The following is a 15,769-nucleotide window of genomic DNA, read 5'->3' as shown; positions in this document are numbered from 1 at the left end:
GTGCTGTCGACTGTATCTCGTGACTTCGGGCTCAACCCTCTTGGCCATGCTGCAGCTACTGTTAGTCGAATGCAACCCAGGCTGTCATTGGAAAGGTTCATTTGGAGGATGCATCTCCGGTCGTAGAGAAGATCCATTATAGTCAATACGTAGCAGCTGTATCTCAGATATTGTTCTCTGTACATGTACTTGATATGTTGATATGTAGTCTAAGTGTTTGTGTTGTTGCCCAAACTGGCAATCCGACTAGTGACTATGGACCGCTGACCGTGACTTTCAGGGACTCCCAGGAATATGTTTCCGCCGCGACCGGGGTCTCGTCCCCGCATAATCTACTCCGTACTCCGTTCTCCTCACCAGTAAACAACATCACCAACGCGATCAGTCATCATTTGGCTCAGACCTTCGCAACCCGAACACTAGGAACCTAAGAGCAATGCAGGTTATTGTCTCTTAGTTGAAACTCAATGGTTGCTCCATGATTTACTGGATTCCCATGGCCGATCGCGCCACCGTCCTCGCTAAACTCCACTGGCAGTTGAAACACCCTCCGCCCGCTCGTTTCTTACACCCATGGTCATTGTCACCACCATCAATCCCACCGCAGCCAAGCCCATCCAGAACCATCGTATTCGATCATTACCCCAATCAGCTCGTTTCTGAACACTTGTTGATGCGCTTCCTTCCACGATAAAATCGCCCCAGTGTACCTGCGCCAGCTCCGCTTGATACTGCCCCACATTCTTCGGCCAGCTATGCACATTCCGTCCGTCCTCAGTCTTGTACCAGCTGCTACATCGCGCATCCGCCCATGAGGTCTTACTCAAGAGGCTTTGCAGTTGCTCGTTGTATGCCTGAAGCACATCGGGCCGTATGCGCAACGCCAACGTTCGCCCCTGCGATCGGGCTTCAATCACCGCGGTAATCAGTTTTCCGAGATAGCGTGCCTGAGCCTCAATCATGTGGATGACCGAGTTATGACCTGCCTGGTCAGTATCTGAAAATCATTCCGCTTGAGCATGCACTTGCACTAACCGAGATTTGTGTTCCGCCCATAGAGTATGCCAAAATTCTGAGATCTTCCGCTACCACCCTTCGATACGCCTGAGCGCCCGCCTTCCACAATTGCCGCAATGGACGGCCATCCAGCCCGTAAATGTCCATTGAAAACCAAAAGTCAACCGTGTGAAATCCCGTCGCCAGCACGATCAGATCGTACGGCCGAATTCGCCCCGTGTCCACTTGAATCCCCGTCGCCGTCACTCGCCGAATGGGAGTCGGCTATAAATCGACATGCTTATGGTTGGGCACCGGGTAATAATCATCGGAGGAGGAGAATGCGGTTGCACCCGAACGGATACCGCGGGGTCAGTGGATCCAGTAATTCTGGTTTATCTGGCAGTTGGGATTTCGTCCACCGCACAATCCACTCGATCTGGGTTGAGAGTAGTCGGGGCTTGTGATGTACGCATGGAGGGACTTCCGAATGCACATTAACACCCCGCGCTTCAACCAGCGTACGGGTGGAACCCACGTTAGCAAAACCTCCTCCAGGCGCCCAATGGGTCGGTCCTGGCGAGGAATAATCCATTTGGGTGACCTTTGATAAACCGTGAGTTGTGACGCGGTCTTGGCCAGCTCAGGGATTATCTGATCGCGGAGGCACCTGGTCTTCGTCAGTCAGGTCCTCCATCGTCCAGGTCAAGGATCATAACCGTTTCCGATGACAGCAATCCGCTTCCCTGCAAGATCGTAGGTGCTATCCCAGCGAGCGGAGTGCATTTGCTGCCCGACAAAGCTGTTGAGACCTGGAATGTCGGGGTAGTGGGGAATGTTCAGTTGTCCAGCTGCAGAAACAAGGAAGTCGGTGGTGAGCCGGTATGGTGGCTGCATTGAACGCTCCAGATCACCGGTAGAAACGTGAACCTCCCATTGCAAGTGCTGGTTATTCCAGTGTGCTTCATGCACGGTCGAATCGAACCGAATATGACGACGCAGATTCCATTTACTGGAAACATCATCCAGATATTTCTGTACAGTGGGTCAGTGCATGGTCGACATCTCGAAATGGCGCAAGCTCATACTAGGATTTCCTTTTCGGCAGGGTAGTCCCGTGTCCAATTCCCACGCTGTTCAAACGAAAGGCTATACAGAGCGCTGCGGACTATACTTTCATGAGTTGTCGAGGGTTACCGGGTGTCAAGTGTTCACGTACTGTCGCATGCGCATCCAGGATACCGGTTCTCATACCATGTCCCTCCAAGACCGCTGTTCTTTTCCACAATGAGGAAGCTGGTGGTGGGTGTGTGACGGAGGAGCTCAATGGCCATACAAATGCCTATCGATTAGCTCGGCCTTTGACCATGCATCTATACCAGGGTCAAATATATCTGATACCCCTGCTCCTATGATGACCACTGAAAAGTGATTAGAGCCTTCGCATGCGGGGTCTTTATCTGTCACGTATGCCATCCTGAAGGTACATGAGATGGTACTATATCCGAGACCTGTGCAAAACTGCTATTGCTTGTTTTTATGAAGGAAAGCAACGCCGATACCACGCGGCGAGGATGCACCACCATTGCCGGTCGGATGATGAATTTGACTGGGGCACGCCTTTCGTGGTGGTCTGATATCATTCTGGACCTCATTGATGGATTGGAGTCATGAGAGGGCGTCAATCGACTTGTTCCGCGGGTCGATTCAGCCACAGCAACATCATGGCGCGGTGATGATTATTCGACTCACCACAAAGGCATAAATCACAAGCCGTCAACACTCTTGGTTGGTTGATACAGTCAATAAAATACGTTGCAGGTCCGTGAAAACTCAGTGAAAAGACTTTTGCAGATGAGCATCCGTGTAATGATCGAGCTCACTTGGTGAAACTCACCATTCCAGTCGTCCTTGCATGGTCGAAGTTTACAGGTTTATTCGACAATGACAAGAAGAAGCTCAACCAGGACTATCGCCCCAGTGGCTAGGGGGCTCGAGAACTATAATATGCTTGAACGAAGGCTCAAATGGAAGGGCACCAGTAACTTGCATTACTCTAATGTCGTTCCGAGGGATCATTTAAAGACAATCTGATTGACTTCCCCCAACGCGTGCGATACTCGAACAATTAAACTCTTTCGACAGTGTCTGCTCTGCACCTCCTCCGACCACTGACCCTCACTATGCAGCTATACCATCCACCCCAACCCGGCCTCGTGAATGGCAATGACTAGCTCTGTGACCAGCCCCTACATCTGCATGTCATATGCATCGATGGCGTTGTCGTATGCATCATCAACATCACCGGTTCCCTGACGGATGGTCTCCTTGTCGGCTCCGGCCGCCTTGGCCTGCAGGGCCACGGACAGACCATCGGTCTTGACCCGAAGCGCATGGAGGTTGGTCCGGATGGTGCTTCCCACGCCGGCGGTGATGAAGAGATTCCGCTATACATTGGTCAGCATCATGGTCGGCCACGATTGGAATATATGAAAGATGGAAGGTGAAAGAACGTGAGAAGTGCATGCATGAGCAGATGTGACTGACCTTCAGGACCAGAGCTGCGATGGAGCTGCGCATGACCGGCTCCAACTGGGTCAGAGCCTCAGTCACCCGGCTACTCTCCGAGGCCGTGAAGACCGCAGTGCCGTTGACGTCGGCAGAGGCCTGGTCAAGGGAGCGCTCGACAGCGGCCTCCTGGGTCTGGATCTCAAGGGCCGCGGGCAAGCCTCCGGAGTAGCTGTAGACGGCAGCACTCAGAGAACCAATGTCGGTGTTGACCTGAGTCAGATCCTGGATGATGGTGGGGATATCACGCCTGATGACGCGAGCCGTGGCCACAGCCAGGAGGGAGAGGACTGACGCGGTGGCGAGATTGAAGCGCATGTTGCTGATGTGGCCGATTGGATTTGTGGTGTGGATGCGTATATTTTGGTGATTGTTGTTGAGCTCTGAGAGAGGAACGATTGGGTCTTTATATCCAATTTTGAGGGATATGCTGGGCTCTCAAACTGTCCCCGTTGCGCGCGTGTCGCTCTGGATGTCCTATGTTTGACAATGAAATCCATGGTCCGGTGATTTACTCCGTGAGGCTTGTGTTGCCATGAGTCTAATGTCATACGTGTGCTTCGGTTTGCTACAGATCGGTGTTTACGTGTCTGACGACAAGTGCGACAGCAGAGCGCGAATGCAGCACTGAGAGATACGTTGCGTGTATAGTACGGCGTTCTGCTCAGCACCCATTGTAACTGGACTCATTACGGGAGTCTAGTATACGAAACGAGAGAAGATTCAACGAGGTGAAAGATCAAGGGACGGCGACGATGCACCGGGACCGACAGTCGACGTCGGGATTTTGCAAAACCGTCCGCCCGATGGAGATCAAACCGCGACAGGAGAAAACCAGACGTAGGCAAAGGTGAAACGCACATAAATCCCTCCAGTCTCTCTGGGTAGGGACGGGTGTATGACTTGGTGTTGTTCCACCTTTCATCTCACCACCGTGATACTTGCGCAACGGCGGTCTCTGGAAACCCACTCACGCATCCTTCCCATCTGCACTATGGCCGACCGCAGGGGGACACGGTACCTGAGTGTGTTATCCGCCTTGTGTTTCGACTGAGCCGAGGCCTGACAATGTTCTGTTCGCCACGGGAGAAGATCGGAGGGGAGTCACTGAGCGACAGACACACGCGCGAACAATGTCCGACCGGTACCAGAAGCTCGCTTTTGGTAACTTTGTGCAGCTGGGTGTCACACCGGCAAACCTTCCGTTGGCCCAAAGCAGGCATCGAAACGAGGGGTGACTCGGACCGAGGAGAAAGCCGTGACCGGCCCAAGGCAAGACGTGAATCAGTCAGCAGTGCCCGAAATTCGGATTGGCCCCTCGGGAAAGACGGAGAGACGATGACGATGAGCAGTGCTGATTAGCAAACCGAAACGAAAAAGAGGGGCCCCAGGCTGACCGAGGCTGGAATTTGGGGAAGGTGCAGTGGGAGGAGGAGGAGAGATATGGAGGGTGGGCCGTGGGGTGAAATGCTTCGTTGCGTAACAGAATGCTTGATTTTGCAGACGGTTCCCAAGTTATCAGTCAGTCAGTCAGTCTATCTTGACCAGACCATGCCGACTTGCCGAGGGGCGGGTTCACCGATGATTGCATCAGGGAAGGAAGCCACCAGTGAGTTCGATCGGCAATCCTGCTTTGGGTCACCCTCACCTGACATCACCTGACTTATGATCTATCACCTGACCAGGCATTTACCCCCCGGGGTACGGGGATGACTCAGCCTCCCCATCTCCCCATATCGGTGCACCAATCAGATGTGGATGCTTTCATAGCCGGACTTTAGGCTAAAGTCCTCCTCCCTCTTACGCCACTTCATCTTGGGAGGAAAGCTTGTCCGAGGCTTGTTTTCCGTCTGCGGCCGACTTTCCAATCCCCCCCCAATCCCCACGCTTGCCAGTCAGCAGAACATCTGCCGACTGACCATTCAACATCAGAGCATGAAGATTCTCCATATCTATCCCTCCATCCCATTCTTCTGGAGAACTTTCCGCTGACCCACCATGCCCACCACTCATTGGCCACTCGGCCATCTGTTCACCGGAGAATTCAAACCAGGCCAGCAGCAATGCCAGCAGGACGTCACCGGCGGCCAGAAATGACTTGGTTCTGTCAGCTTTAAAACTCTCCTCTCCCAAAGATAAGCCCATCGGTTCCTGAATTCTCTTCGCTTCTCGTATCTCCTCTGGTTCTTTCTGCCCGTTATGGCTGCTCCTATGAACCACAAGGACTTGGAGAAGACGGAGCAGCATGAGTCGCTGCCCGTCGTGGTGACGGCTGAGGAGGCACTTACCCGCGCCCGCCAACAACCGAACGTTGCCCTGCCGCTGCGCATCACCTTTGACCACCATGACCCCGACAATCCGCGCTGCTGGGGCTTCTGGCGCAAGTGGTACATCACCGTATTCGTGAGCATGCTCAATGTCATTACCACCTGGTGTTGTGGTTCCTTCTCGTCTGGCGCCACCCAAATTGCCGATCACTTCCACGTTTCGAGTGAGGTCACCACCTTGTGTTTGTCCCTCTACGTCCTGGGCTACGCCGTTGGCCCTGTCCTACTCGCCCCCTTGTCGGAGTACTTCGGCCGCCAGCCGATCTACATCGTCTCCTGGTTCATCTTGTGTATCTTCCAGTTGCCCTTGGCACTGGCCCCCAACATTGGTACCATTCTCGTGTGTCGTCTGATTGCCGGCTTGGCTGGTGGTGCCCCCTTGACCAACACCGGCGGTACGATCAGTGACCTGTGGGAGCGAGACCACAGTGGTTGGCCCATGGCGGTGTACGGCCTCAGCAGCACCGCGGGCCCTCCCCTGGCGCTCGTCATGAGCGGTTACATCGGTCTCGACCTGGGCTGGCGGTGGATCTTTTGGATTATGATGGCCATCAGCGGTGGGTTCTGGATCGTGCTGGTCTTCACGATCCCCGAGACCCGCCATTCCATCCGCCTGCAGCGCAAGACCGCCAAGATCCGTCGCCAGATGGAGAAGGAAGGACTGCGGTCGGCGGAGTCGCTGGACGACATCCATGGCGACAACCGCAAGGGACTGCACCAGTTGCTCGCCATCACCCTGACGCGACCCGTCCGCTTTCTGTTCACCGAGCCCATCACACTCTTCTCGGCCATCTTCAACGGCTTCCTCTATGGCCTCGTCTACCTGTTCAACGAAGCCTTCCCTCTCGTGTTTGGTGCTCCCCACGGCCACGGCTTTAACGTCGGCCAACAAGGCCTTTGCTTCCTGGGCATCGCCATCGGCCCCTTCATCGCCTTCGCCGCCCACCCCCTGCAGGAACGCTACTACCGCCGTGCCGTCGCCGCGCACGACGGCCTCAGTGTCCCCGAAGCCCGCATGTGGATGGCCCGCCTGGGCGCGTTGCTGATCCCCATCAGCCTTTTCTGGTTCGGTTGGACCAGCTACGCCTCGGTGCACTGGATCGTCCCGATCATCGCCTCGGTGTTCTTCGGAGCGGGCCTGTATATTGTGATCCTGAGTATTCTGAACTACGTGGTCGACAGCTACCAGACGTACTCGGCCTCGGCGCTGGCGGGCGTCATTCTGGTGCGGAACGTCGTGGGCGCCGGGTTCCCGCTGTTCGCGACGCAGATGTACAACAAGTTGGATTACGAGTGGGCGTCGAGTCTGCTGGGGTTCATTGCGATTCTGCTGGTTCCGATCCCGTTTATCTTCTTTTATAAGGGGAGGGCGATTCGGTTGCGCAGTCCGTGGGCCCGCGAGCATTTCGATTCGAATGAGGATAGTCCTCATTAGTTTAGCTAGGCTTGATAGAACTGAATTGCATTAGATATGTTCAATGTTGTGCATGAGGCTTCTTGGTGAGATTGGATATGACAGTAGTCATTGTATAGTACCTTCTCACCCCTGTCGTTGGATGTAACTAGGTAAGTGGGCTTTGAAGCGGAGCTGTGGTATAGGATGAGTCTATGTTTGTTATCATCGCCCAATGAAGTGATACATCGACCACTGCTTCGAAAGACTCTGGTGAAAGATGCAGTTTTGTCAGCTTTCTTGTCGGTCGATAGCCTTGTTCAATTCTTTCTCCTGTTATCCGATCATCCCGAGGAGGGTCATCTGGTTTGCACACTTCTGTTACAGCCACAATGGGGGTGCTTGACACGGGAACTGCAATTCCAAATCATGTTCCCTGAGGCTCTCATATATCTGATATCATGTTGACCGGGAATTGTTGGGATATTCATCAGGTTCGCAGCGCCAAGCCTGGGAAACGTGTATGTGCATCATTGCATTGTTGCCTGCCCATCGCGCCCAATCGCTGACTCATCCATACATTGAAGGAGGAAACCCCCACCCGAGTATTTGAAATAACCTTCTTTTAAGTTAGGCAGAGCCTCTGGCTGACGACCAACACGAGGGAGAAATTGCTGGGCGCATCTTGGCTGGCGGGGCGGACGCCAAAGCCGGTCGACTCAGCCTCGCCCCGGTTTCTTTACTAATACGCTCCCTCCTCCCTCCTCCCTCGTTCCTCCTCCGCCGCCCTCCGACAATCCACATTCGCATTGCGACTGAGCACAATCCTCTGGCGCTTTTCCTCATATGCCACATGATATGGCCAATCAGTCATTACAAGTGAGCGGATACAGACTCCGGAGAACACACGAGAAGTCCCGGAATGGGTGCCTTAGGTGCAAGCAGCAGCGGAAGAAGGTTCGTGGGCGCCCAGCCCTAAGGCTCTGCCCGCACGGTGCTGATGTCAATCCCCCAGTGCGACGAAAAGAGACCCAGTTGCTCCCGATGTACCAAGCGCTCGTATACTTGCCGATATCCATTCCCTCTCAGTGATGACAATTTGTCAGAAGAGCCGGAATCGGCCGCCCATTCGCCCGTCTCCGACTTGCATGTAATCTCCGGGCCCGAGTCTCCCGTCTCACCCTCACATCATCATCGTCTCTCGGATCCCACGCCTTATCTCGATGCACAAACTAGCTCCCAGTCACGCTCTAGTACCGATGAAGCAAGGCTGGACCCCAGCCGGTTGGGGCCGCAATCCCCCGGTTTCCTCGATGCGACCGAGCTGAGTCTCCTAGCACACTATCTCACGCACACGAGCCACATCATCCCGGTCGACCAGCTCGACCTCTACGCCCTTTCCGTCGGCGTGCCCAACCTCGCCTTCAGAAGCAAAGCGGTCATGTCCTCACTGCTCGCCTTGGCAGCAGCATGTCAGTCTCACGACATCGCCAAGCAAGCCCTGACGCCGCAGAGCCTCCTGCAAATCCGCGAGTTACTGGGGCTAGCCGAGCGCCACCACCGCGCCTCGCTCCGCCACATCCAGGAGTCCATGCAGAGTCCGGAGATGTACGATCACGTCTTGGCCAATGCGGCTCTGATGGTGCTGTACGCGTCTGCCAGCCACTCCATCCGCGTCCACTTGGCCGCCACGGCCAAGCAGCGGGGACAGCGGCTGCCTGGGGAACTGCTTCCGCAGCACTCGCAGTGGATCTCATTCACTCGTGCCGCGCATACAGCCTCTACTGCCGTGCTGAATGACATTGTGAACGCCGCGGACGGAGCTAGTCCAATCATACATACCGAGTCAAGCCTCCCTAGCACAGCCCTAAGCACCCCCGGGGTCCTATCGCCGCAGGACGGCCCCTCCGAGCACACGAAGCGTCTCTTCCTTCCCATCGTCGCATCAACCTACACCCAAGCCTTCGAACGTCTGCGCAAGAGAGCAGAGACCACGGTCACTTTACTGAAGAACTCGAATCAGTCCTGTAACATGGCCCAACTCCACGCATCCCTCGAAACAGTCTCCATCCTCGAGCACTGCGCCGCAGCAGCCTTGACTCCCCGCCGAACCCCGGCAACCAGCCCCCGAACCCAGGCCCTAGCCCTACACAAACGCGCGCGCGTCTCCCCCTGGGTTGCGAAGTACATGATCAGCGTGACTTCGATGGAGGCGCCGCAGATCCTCCGCCGGATCATCATGTCGTTCCTCAACAAAGCGTCGACCGAGTATCTCGGCCTCGTGCAGTCGGTTCTCGACGCCACGTCCACGGGGATGGAAGGCTCCGCCACCGCCGAGGTGAGGGCGCTGACGGCGACGCATGTTCTGGCGATGGACATTTTCGCGCATTGGTTGGTGTTGGTCATGTTGCTGGACGGGGTGTGGTGGATCGGGGCGATCGGGCAGTGGGAGCTGGGCCAGGTCTTGGCCGTGCTGAAGACGCAGGATCCGCTAGGCTTGGCGGAGACGGGGGAGACCTGGTGGCCCGAGAGTATGTACTTGGTCAAGCGGGAGCTGAGCCCTAGTGCTCCGTGATTGAAAGAGGTAGAGAGGATGGGTGTTTGAATTCCAAATATGTGTACATACATGGCTATTTCCAAGCGTCTGCATGTCTCCACATCAAACAGAATGCGCTAGACAACGAGATCTCGTAGCCACAATCTAGTCAGCAAGACATCCATCTGCAGAATCCGCCAAGCGAGGGAATTGGCGACTTGCCAAGCATGACTGCATGCCAAGTCAGTGAGACGCAGGCATTGCGCTGGCGAGACGTAGGGCTAAGGGTGGGGGGGGGGCGTATTAGTAATACGCTCCAGCTGAGGCTGTGGCTGTGCATGCGTATACTGACGCCCTCTGACAATGCGATTGTATATGCGCAGTGAGCTGGGATATCTTGGCTATGGAGCGTAGACACCATGCCAGAGAGTTGAGAATCAACATTAGAGACTCAACAATATATAAAGCAACAAATCTCCCATCCATCTCCACATCATCAGCCTAGCATCAACAGCACAACTATCTACCGCGTCGAACAAACCAACTGGATTCTATATCAACCCTTCACCATGTATCTCATGTCTACCTTCCATTCCATCCTCGCGATGACCCTCACCTTCGCAATATCTGGTCAAGCAGCACCATCACAGTCGCTCACCACGCGCGCAACCTCCGATCTGCCCTTGACAGCTCAACTGAAACTGGCAAACACGTACCTCCCCTGCCCTGGCCCAGAACCCTCCCGCATGAATAAAAACTAACTCAAGCAGAGCAACCGAGCGCTATGCTCTCCTCCCCAACGACAGCGACTTCATCTACGACTTTACCGCCAGCACCAACAACGAAACCGCCCTCCCCATCGCCAGCAGCCAGAACTGGCCCGCCCTCGTCGGCGTCGGCCTATCCTTCAGCATCTCCCAGCTGCCAGGTACAATACACCCCCATCCATCACCCAGCCCAGAGCCAAACTACCCCGACCCAAAACCCCCATCAACCCCAACTAACCATACAAAAAGCATGCACCATGTCCTTCCTCCATCTGCACCCAAGAGCCACCGAACTCTTCGCGGTAACCTCCGGCCGCATCCAGAGCTACATGGTGCCCGAGACAGGCGTCACCGATGCCCAGGGAAACCAGCGCGTGGTCAGCACGGAGCTGACCGCGGGGACGGTCACGGTCTACCCGGCGGGGTCGTTCCACACGCAGGTGAACCCGGACTGCGAGGCGGCGAATTTCTCGGCCGCGTTCAACTCGGAGGAGTTTGCCGTGGGGTTGGTCTCGGCTCGGTTGTTTGCCTTGCCCGATGAGGTGGTGAGTCGGGCTTTGGGAGGCGTTGGGGTGGACGAGGTGCAGAGGATTAGGGGGTTGGTGCCGGATGAAGCTGCGTTGGTTGTGGGGGAGTGTGTGAAGAAGTGTGGGTTGTAAGGGTAGGGTTGCTTTGGGAGGGATTATGGGGGGGCTGAAGGAAAGGGGATTGAGGGTGCTAAGGGCTAGAGGATGAGAGGATAGGGGATGGGGAGGTGATGGCTTTCTCTTGTCTAGGATATAGATTTGGGGTTTATTGTTATCGATTGTGCATTTTTATGGGATTTCGCGCTGAATGTCTCTATTGATTGGTGGTATTGCCTGTGACTTGAAGACCAAGCTGGGACCGCTGCCTGTATAGTAGATGGTTAGAAGGATTAGCAACAACATCAATGCAGGGGCATTGCGAACTGTCGATTGCATCACGATGTCCCGTTGCGCCCCAGGCAATTATAGGCTCGGCTAGATGGATCGGAGAATATTAAGCCATCCCCTTCCTGATTTTGAAGAATGCATATGCTGTGCGTCCTGTATGTGGTAATCTCCTATAGGGCGTTCATGCACATCCCTGGCTAACCCCGGACTACATACACCCTCGCAGTAAAGGTTACACTTCTGCCCGTGTAACTCGAGACTTTCGAATAGACCTTTGATAGACAGATAATGGAACAATTATCTGGAGTTGATACCTATTGACCAGGAGAGCTGGGGTCTGATGATGTGAGCATACTTTTGTAACGCGTGCGTCGATGGCTCTGGTCAGTCTGGTCAGATATCTTCCGACTATTACACTAGGATGAGAATGGCTGTCCGTGACTAGAGGTCGACCATGCATCGGGCGATGGGATCTGTACATCTACAAACTGGCCCCTTGAGTTCCAGCTACATGCATATACTATCCCTTGACATGGTCCCACTTCTATCTTCAGAGAATCGTTGCCCTACTCGGTTGGCTCGCTCGATATAGATCTCCTCGAAAGCAAATCCAGCTATGCACACCACCCTGAGTTTGCTTCTTACCTCGGCTTTGATGACTGCCGCTCAGTCAACCACCTCGACCCTTTTAAAGACCTTGACGACATCATCGAACGAGATGTGGCCATAGTTGGCGGAGGCTCCGCAGGCACATACTGCGCCATCAGCCTCCAAGACCAAGACAGGTCCGTCATCGTGATCGAGAAGGAACCCCGACTCGGGGGCCACGTCGAGACGTACGTGGATCCTGCGACAGGCATCGCAATGGACTATGGAGTTGCACTGTTCGACAACACCCCCGCGGTCAATGACTACTTCGCACGCTTTGACATTCCCTTAGTCAAGATCAGCGCGTTCAACATCTCCTGGTTCAGCTACGACTTCCGTACCGGCAAGGCAGTGGCCCCCAGCTACAACCCATCGCGCGAGGAGGTGTTGGCCGCGTTCGTAACCTACTTTGCCCAGCACGCGCGATACCCTGGGCTGGAGAGGGGAATCTTCCTTCCGAGTCCCGTTTCCGAGGATCTGTACATGCCGTTCTGGCGGTTCGTGGAGAAGTACGAGATCCAGGCTGCGGTGCTCACGATGTTCCTGCTCGACGCGGGGGTAGGGGATCTCCTATCCAACCCGGTGGTGGAGGTCTTTCGCGCGCTACCGCGCCATATGGTCGAGGGGGTTCTGACATCCAACGTCCTGACCCCCGCCAACCACACCGTCATCGAGCTGTACAGACGGGCTGAAGCCGAGCTGTCGTTGACCTCCAGCCTCTTCCTTTCCTCCGAGGTGCTGTACGCCTACCGCGAGCCCACCAATACCACCGAAAAGAACAAAATCACCCTCCTCGTGCGAACGCACACCCCCACAGAGACACAACTCACCCTCATCCACGCCAAGAAGCTCCTCATCGCCATCCCCCCCAAACACTCCCTCCTCGACCCCTGGCTCCGCCTCACGGCGGACGAACTCTCCGTGCTCATCCGCTACATCAACACAGGCATGTACGTCGGCATCGTCAACGGCACGCGCTTCCCGCCCACCGCAGGTATCCTGAACCTCGCCTCCAACCACACGATGTACTCCTTCCCCTATCTGCCAGACATGTACAACCTCATCCCCGCCCGCGTGCCCGGGCTGATGCTCGCCATCTACGGCACCATGCAGACCCCCGACCCGTATCCTATGTTCGAGGTAGCCGTTCGCCAGCACATGCTGGAGGATATCCGGCGGATCCAGCGGGGTAATCCGGACCGGTACCCGGGGACGGAGGAGCCCGCGCTCGTGGCGTTCGCGGGCCAGGCGCCGTATATCCTGCAGGTGTCGGGGGAGGACATCAAGGATGGGTTCTATGAGAGGCTGTATGCGTTGCAGGGGCAGATGAATACGTTTTGGATTGGGGCGGCGTGGGCGGCGGATATTAGTGGGGAGATTTGGAAGGTGGCGAGGGGGGTGGTGCTGCCTAAGCTGGTGGGGGAGTTGTGAGCGCGATGGGTTGGTACTGTACTTCGTTCTTATGTCTTCTTTACATGTGAACAGGGAGAGGTTGGTATGCAACGTGGAGGCATGATTCGGTCCTCCAGAGGGGTTTACCTCCCGTATAACTGGGGCGATCCGTCAGCCTGTAGGCGGCCCCCTTGCCGATTTCTCCGCAGCCAAAATTGATTCCATGCATGTACTGGACGTCTATGGCGCTTCAGGAAATATACTCAAAGAGTTCAAGTGTGTCCTGCGGCTACAAAGTTCCTCGAGCCGTCTGTCCAACAGCTTTATCCCAAACCCTCTGGCCATGGCAAAGGATATCAAGCTGGGAGTCTAGACCGAAAATCTCAATCCGCTAGACCGTCCGTTCTGACTCTTTAGCGAGGAAAAGGGAGAAAAAGGGAGAAAAGGAACTATGCTGTTGGAATTGAATGGTCTTATTTATGCTTGATATTCTAATTTGGGAGCGGATGACTCGTTACTTGTGCTATGTGGATTTGCTCCAGATCATTGTCTGGGACAACCTGATTGAAAGCACCATAGAACACGCCTCACCACTGGCAGCCCGGCATGTGGCTACTTCCCGTCGTGAATTGCGACGGCGAACTTGGAACGCTGTCGGATGCGGCCGCCGTACTGGGACAAGAGGAACGGCGCAGGAAGACAGAGCAGCGACAGAAAGGCGGGGACACTGCTTGCCCAGTGGATCCCAATGCCCTCGTACATAGCAGTGGTGAACAAAGGGAACGCTGCACCGCACAGTGAGCGCAGGACCGTCGAAGCCGCCAGCGCCGAGGCTGCATAGGTCACATAGCTATCAACCAGGTAGTTGACCAAAGCCAACGAGACGCAGATGTTGCCGAATCCGAAACAGGCGGTGCCCAGCATACAGACTACCCAGGGCACCGAGGGGGCATTGGTCCAGGCGAACAGGAAGAGACCGCCAGGAAGCAAAACCGCTCCGACCTTGCCAGACTGCAGGCGCGCTTCGGGGGCCAGCTGGCCGCTCTCTGACTCTCGACACCGTCGTGCATATTGGCGGTTGATGACAACCATGAACGCTGTGGCACCTAGCATGCCGATCGCAATGGGGAGGAATGCGAGGCCCCCCTCCCCTGGGCTCCATCCGCGGACGCGCTGGAAGACAATAGGCAGGGCCGCCAGCAGTAGGTAGGTGGTGCCGTAGATGCAGGACATGTAGACGGCAAGGACCACGACAATCGGCTCGCGAACGAGGAGTCGCACAGGACGGGTCATGGAAATGCGAAGTCTCGCCGCCAGAGATCCGGGAGGGCTCCGGTGGTCGACGCTCGTGATATAAGATTTCCCTGTCTGTCTGGTGAGCGCAGCGGCCCGTCGCCGAAGCACCACATCCCCGACGGTCTCGGGGACCAAAAGAAGCCCCAGCACGAGCATCACTCCCGCGTAGATAGCGAGCAACGCCTCAATGGATCGCCACCCTCGCGTCTCGCCGAGAAATCCGCCCACGATCGGCCCCAGCACAGGCCCGAGAAACGTTGCGCCCGAGTAGAAGACTGCCGCCAGGCCTCTCGTTTCCGCACTGTACAGGTCGGCTACAATGCCACCGGAGTTGGTGAGAGGGGAGCTGCCGAACATGCCGGCCAAGCATCGGAATGCAACCAACGAGCCGAAGTTCGGCGCGACGGCTGCTGCGACATTGAAGACGGCGAAGAGGCTGAAGGTGGTCAAGAACAGGACTCTCCTGCCGAACGCTTCCCCTAAAGGGGCCCACAGCAATGGTCCGATGGCGAACCCGAGGACGTACAGCGACAGCCCCAGAGTGGCCGCCTCGTCGGAGACGTTGAAGTACTCGCAAATGGAGGATAAATCTCCCGAGTAGGCACTGGACGCAAAGGCAACTGAGAGCGTTGAGAGCCCTGACAGAACTATGATCATGGCCTTGCGTGGGGCGGCGAAGTTCCGGGCATTCAATCGGTCAGTCGGGGGCCACGATATGATCTGTGGATTCTCACGAGTGCCATCCCCGGGCCACTCGTGTTCAACATCTCCGGCAATTTTGTGGACGTCGCCGGTGCCTAACAAAAGAAAGCACCAGGTCATATACAGCATACTCGATTTCTTGTGTGGGTAGTGCATCGGGTTTGGTATAACTCTTGGTAGACCCTCGGATCGCGAGGTATGCTCACAGCAGGGCGTGCAAGGACGGGGAA

The 15,769-nt window shown here is 55.7% G+C and overlaps 8 protein-coding genes across 8 annotated transcripts; 4 read left to right on the top strand and 4 right to left on the bottom strand.

The window, feature by feature from the left end:
- Positions 1 to 378: 378 nt before the first annotated feature.
- On the bottom strand, positions 379 to 1,164 carry BO86DRAFT_411475 (uncharacterized protein; the record flags this gene model as incomplete). Its single annotated transcript, XM_025674588.1, has 2 exons — positions 379 to 982; positions 1,032 to 1,164. The coding sequence occupies 2 exons, from the start codon at positions 1,162 to 1,164 to the stop codon at positions 522 to 524; spliced, it is 594 nt and encodes a 197-aa protein (XP_025525552.1). The 3' UTR covers positions 379 to 521.
- A 537-nt stretch (positions 1,165 to 1,701) lies between these two features.
- Positions 1,702 to 2,330, bottom strand: BO86DRAFT_401658 (flavin-containing monooxygenase; the record flags this gene model as incomplete). Its single annotated transcript, XM_025673790.1, has 3 exons — positions 1,702 to 2,031; positions 2,085 to 2,164; positions 2,216 to 2,330. 3 exons carry the CDS (start codon positions 2,328 to 2,330, stop codon positions 1,702 to 1,704), a joined length of 525 nt encoding a protein of 174 aa, XP_025525551.1.
- An 825-nt stretch (positions 2,331 to 3,155) lies between these two features.
- Positions 3,156 to 4,003, bottom strand: BO86DRAFT_390877 (cell wall mannoprotein 1 family protein). The gene has a single exon (XM_025672486.1). It carries the CDS (start codon positions 3,880 to 3,882, stop codon positions 3,298 to 3,300), a length of 585 nt encoding a protein of 194 aa, XP_025525550.1. The 5' UTR covers positions 3,883 to 4,003; the 3' UTR covers positions 3,156 to 3,297.
- Positions 4,004 to 5,763: 1,760 nt separating this feature from the next.
- Positions 5,764 to 7,326, top strand: BO86DRAFT_457696 (MFS transporter; the record flags this gene model as incomplete). Its single annotated transcript, XM_025677239.1, has 1 exon — positions 5,764 to 7,326. One exon carries the CDS (start codon positions 5,764 to 5,766, stop codon positions 7,324 to 7,326), a length of 1,563 nt encoding a protein of 520 aa, XP_025525549.1.
- A 753-nt stretch (positions 7,327 to 8,079) lies between these two features.
- BO86DRAFT_366386 (Zn(II)2Cys6 transcription factor) lies at positions 8,080 to 9,859 on the top strand (the record flags this gene model as incomplete). The annotated part of the gene is made up of 2 exons (XM_025670101.1): positions 8,080 to 8,241; positions 8,300 to 9,859. The coding sequence occupies exons 1-2, from the start codon at positions 8,131 to 8,133 to the stop codon at positions 9,857 to 9,859; spliced, it is 1,671 nt and encodes a 556-aa protein (XP_025525548.1). The 5' UTR covers positions 8,080 to 8,130.
- Positions 9,860 to 10,333: 474 nt separating this feature from the next.
- Positions 10,334 to 11,246, top strand: BO86DRAFT_449571 (germin family protein; the record flags this gene model as incomplete). Its single annotated transcript, XM_025676729.1, has 3 exons — positions 10,334 to 10,532; positions 10,591 to 10,748; positions 10,837 to 11,246. The coding sequence occupies exons 1-3, from the start codon at positions 10,390 to 10,392 to the stop codon at positions 11,244 to 11,246; spliced, it is 711 nt and encodes a 236-aa protein (XP_025525547.1). The 5' UTR covers positions 10,334 to 10,389.
- A 957-nt stretch (positions 11,247 to 12,203) lies between these two features.
- On the top strand, positions 12,204 to 13,580 carry BO86DRAFT_435756 (putative FAD dependent oxidoreductase; the record flags this gene model as incomplete). The annotated part of the gene is made up of 1 exon (XM_025675978.1): positions 12,204 to 13,580. A coding segment is annotated over one exon (1,377 nt), but the record flags the coding sequence as incomplete, so codon positions are not given.
- Positions 13,581 to 14,153: 573 nt separating this feature from the next.
- Positions 14,154 to 15,668, bottom strand: BO86DRAFT_401653 (MFS transporter; the record flags this gene model as incomplete). Its single annotated transcript, XM_025673789.1, has 1 exon — positions 14,154 to 15,668. The coding sequence occupies one exon, from the start codon at positions 15,666 to 15,668 to the stop codon at positions 14,154 to 14,156; it is 1,515 nt and encodes a 504-aa protein (XP_025525545.1).
- Between the last annotated feature and the right edge of the window lie 101 nt (positions 15,669 to 15,769).

Source organism: Aspergillus japonicus, assembly GCF_003184785.1.
Source record: "Aspergillus japonicus CBS 114.51 unplaced genomic scaffold BO86scaffold_43, whole genome shotgun sequence".
In the NCBI taxonomy this organism is placed as follows: domain Eukaryota; kingdom Fungi; phylum Ascomycota; class Eurotiomycetes; order Eurotiales; family Aspergillaceae; genus Aspergillus; species Aspergillus japonicus.
This window is presented reverse-complemented; position numbering and strand designations above follow the sequence as displayed.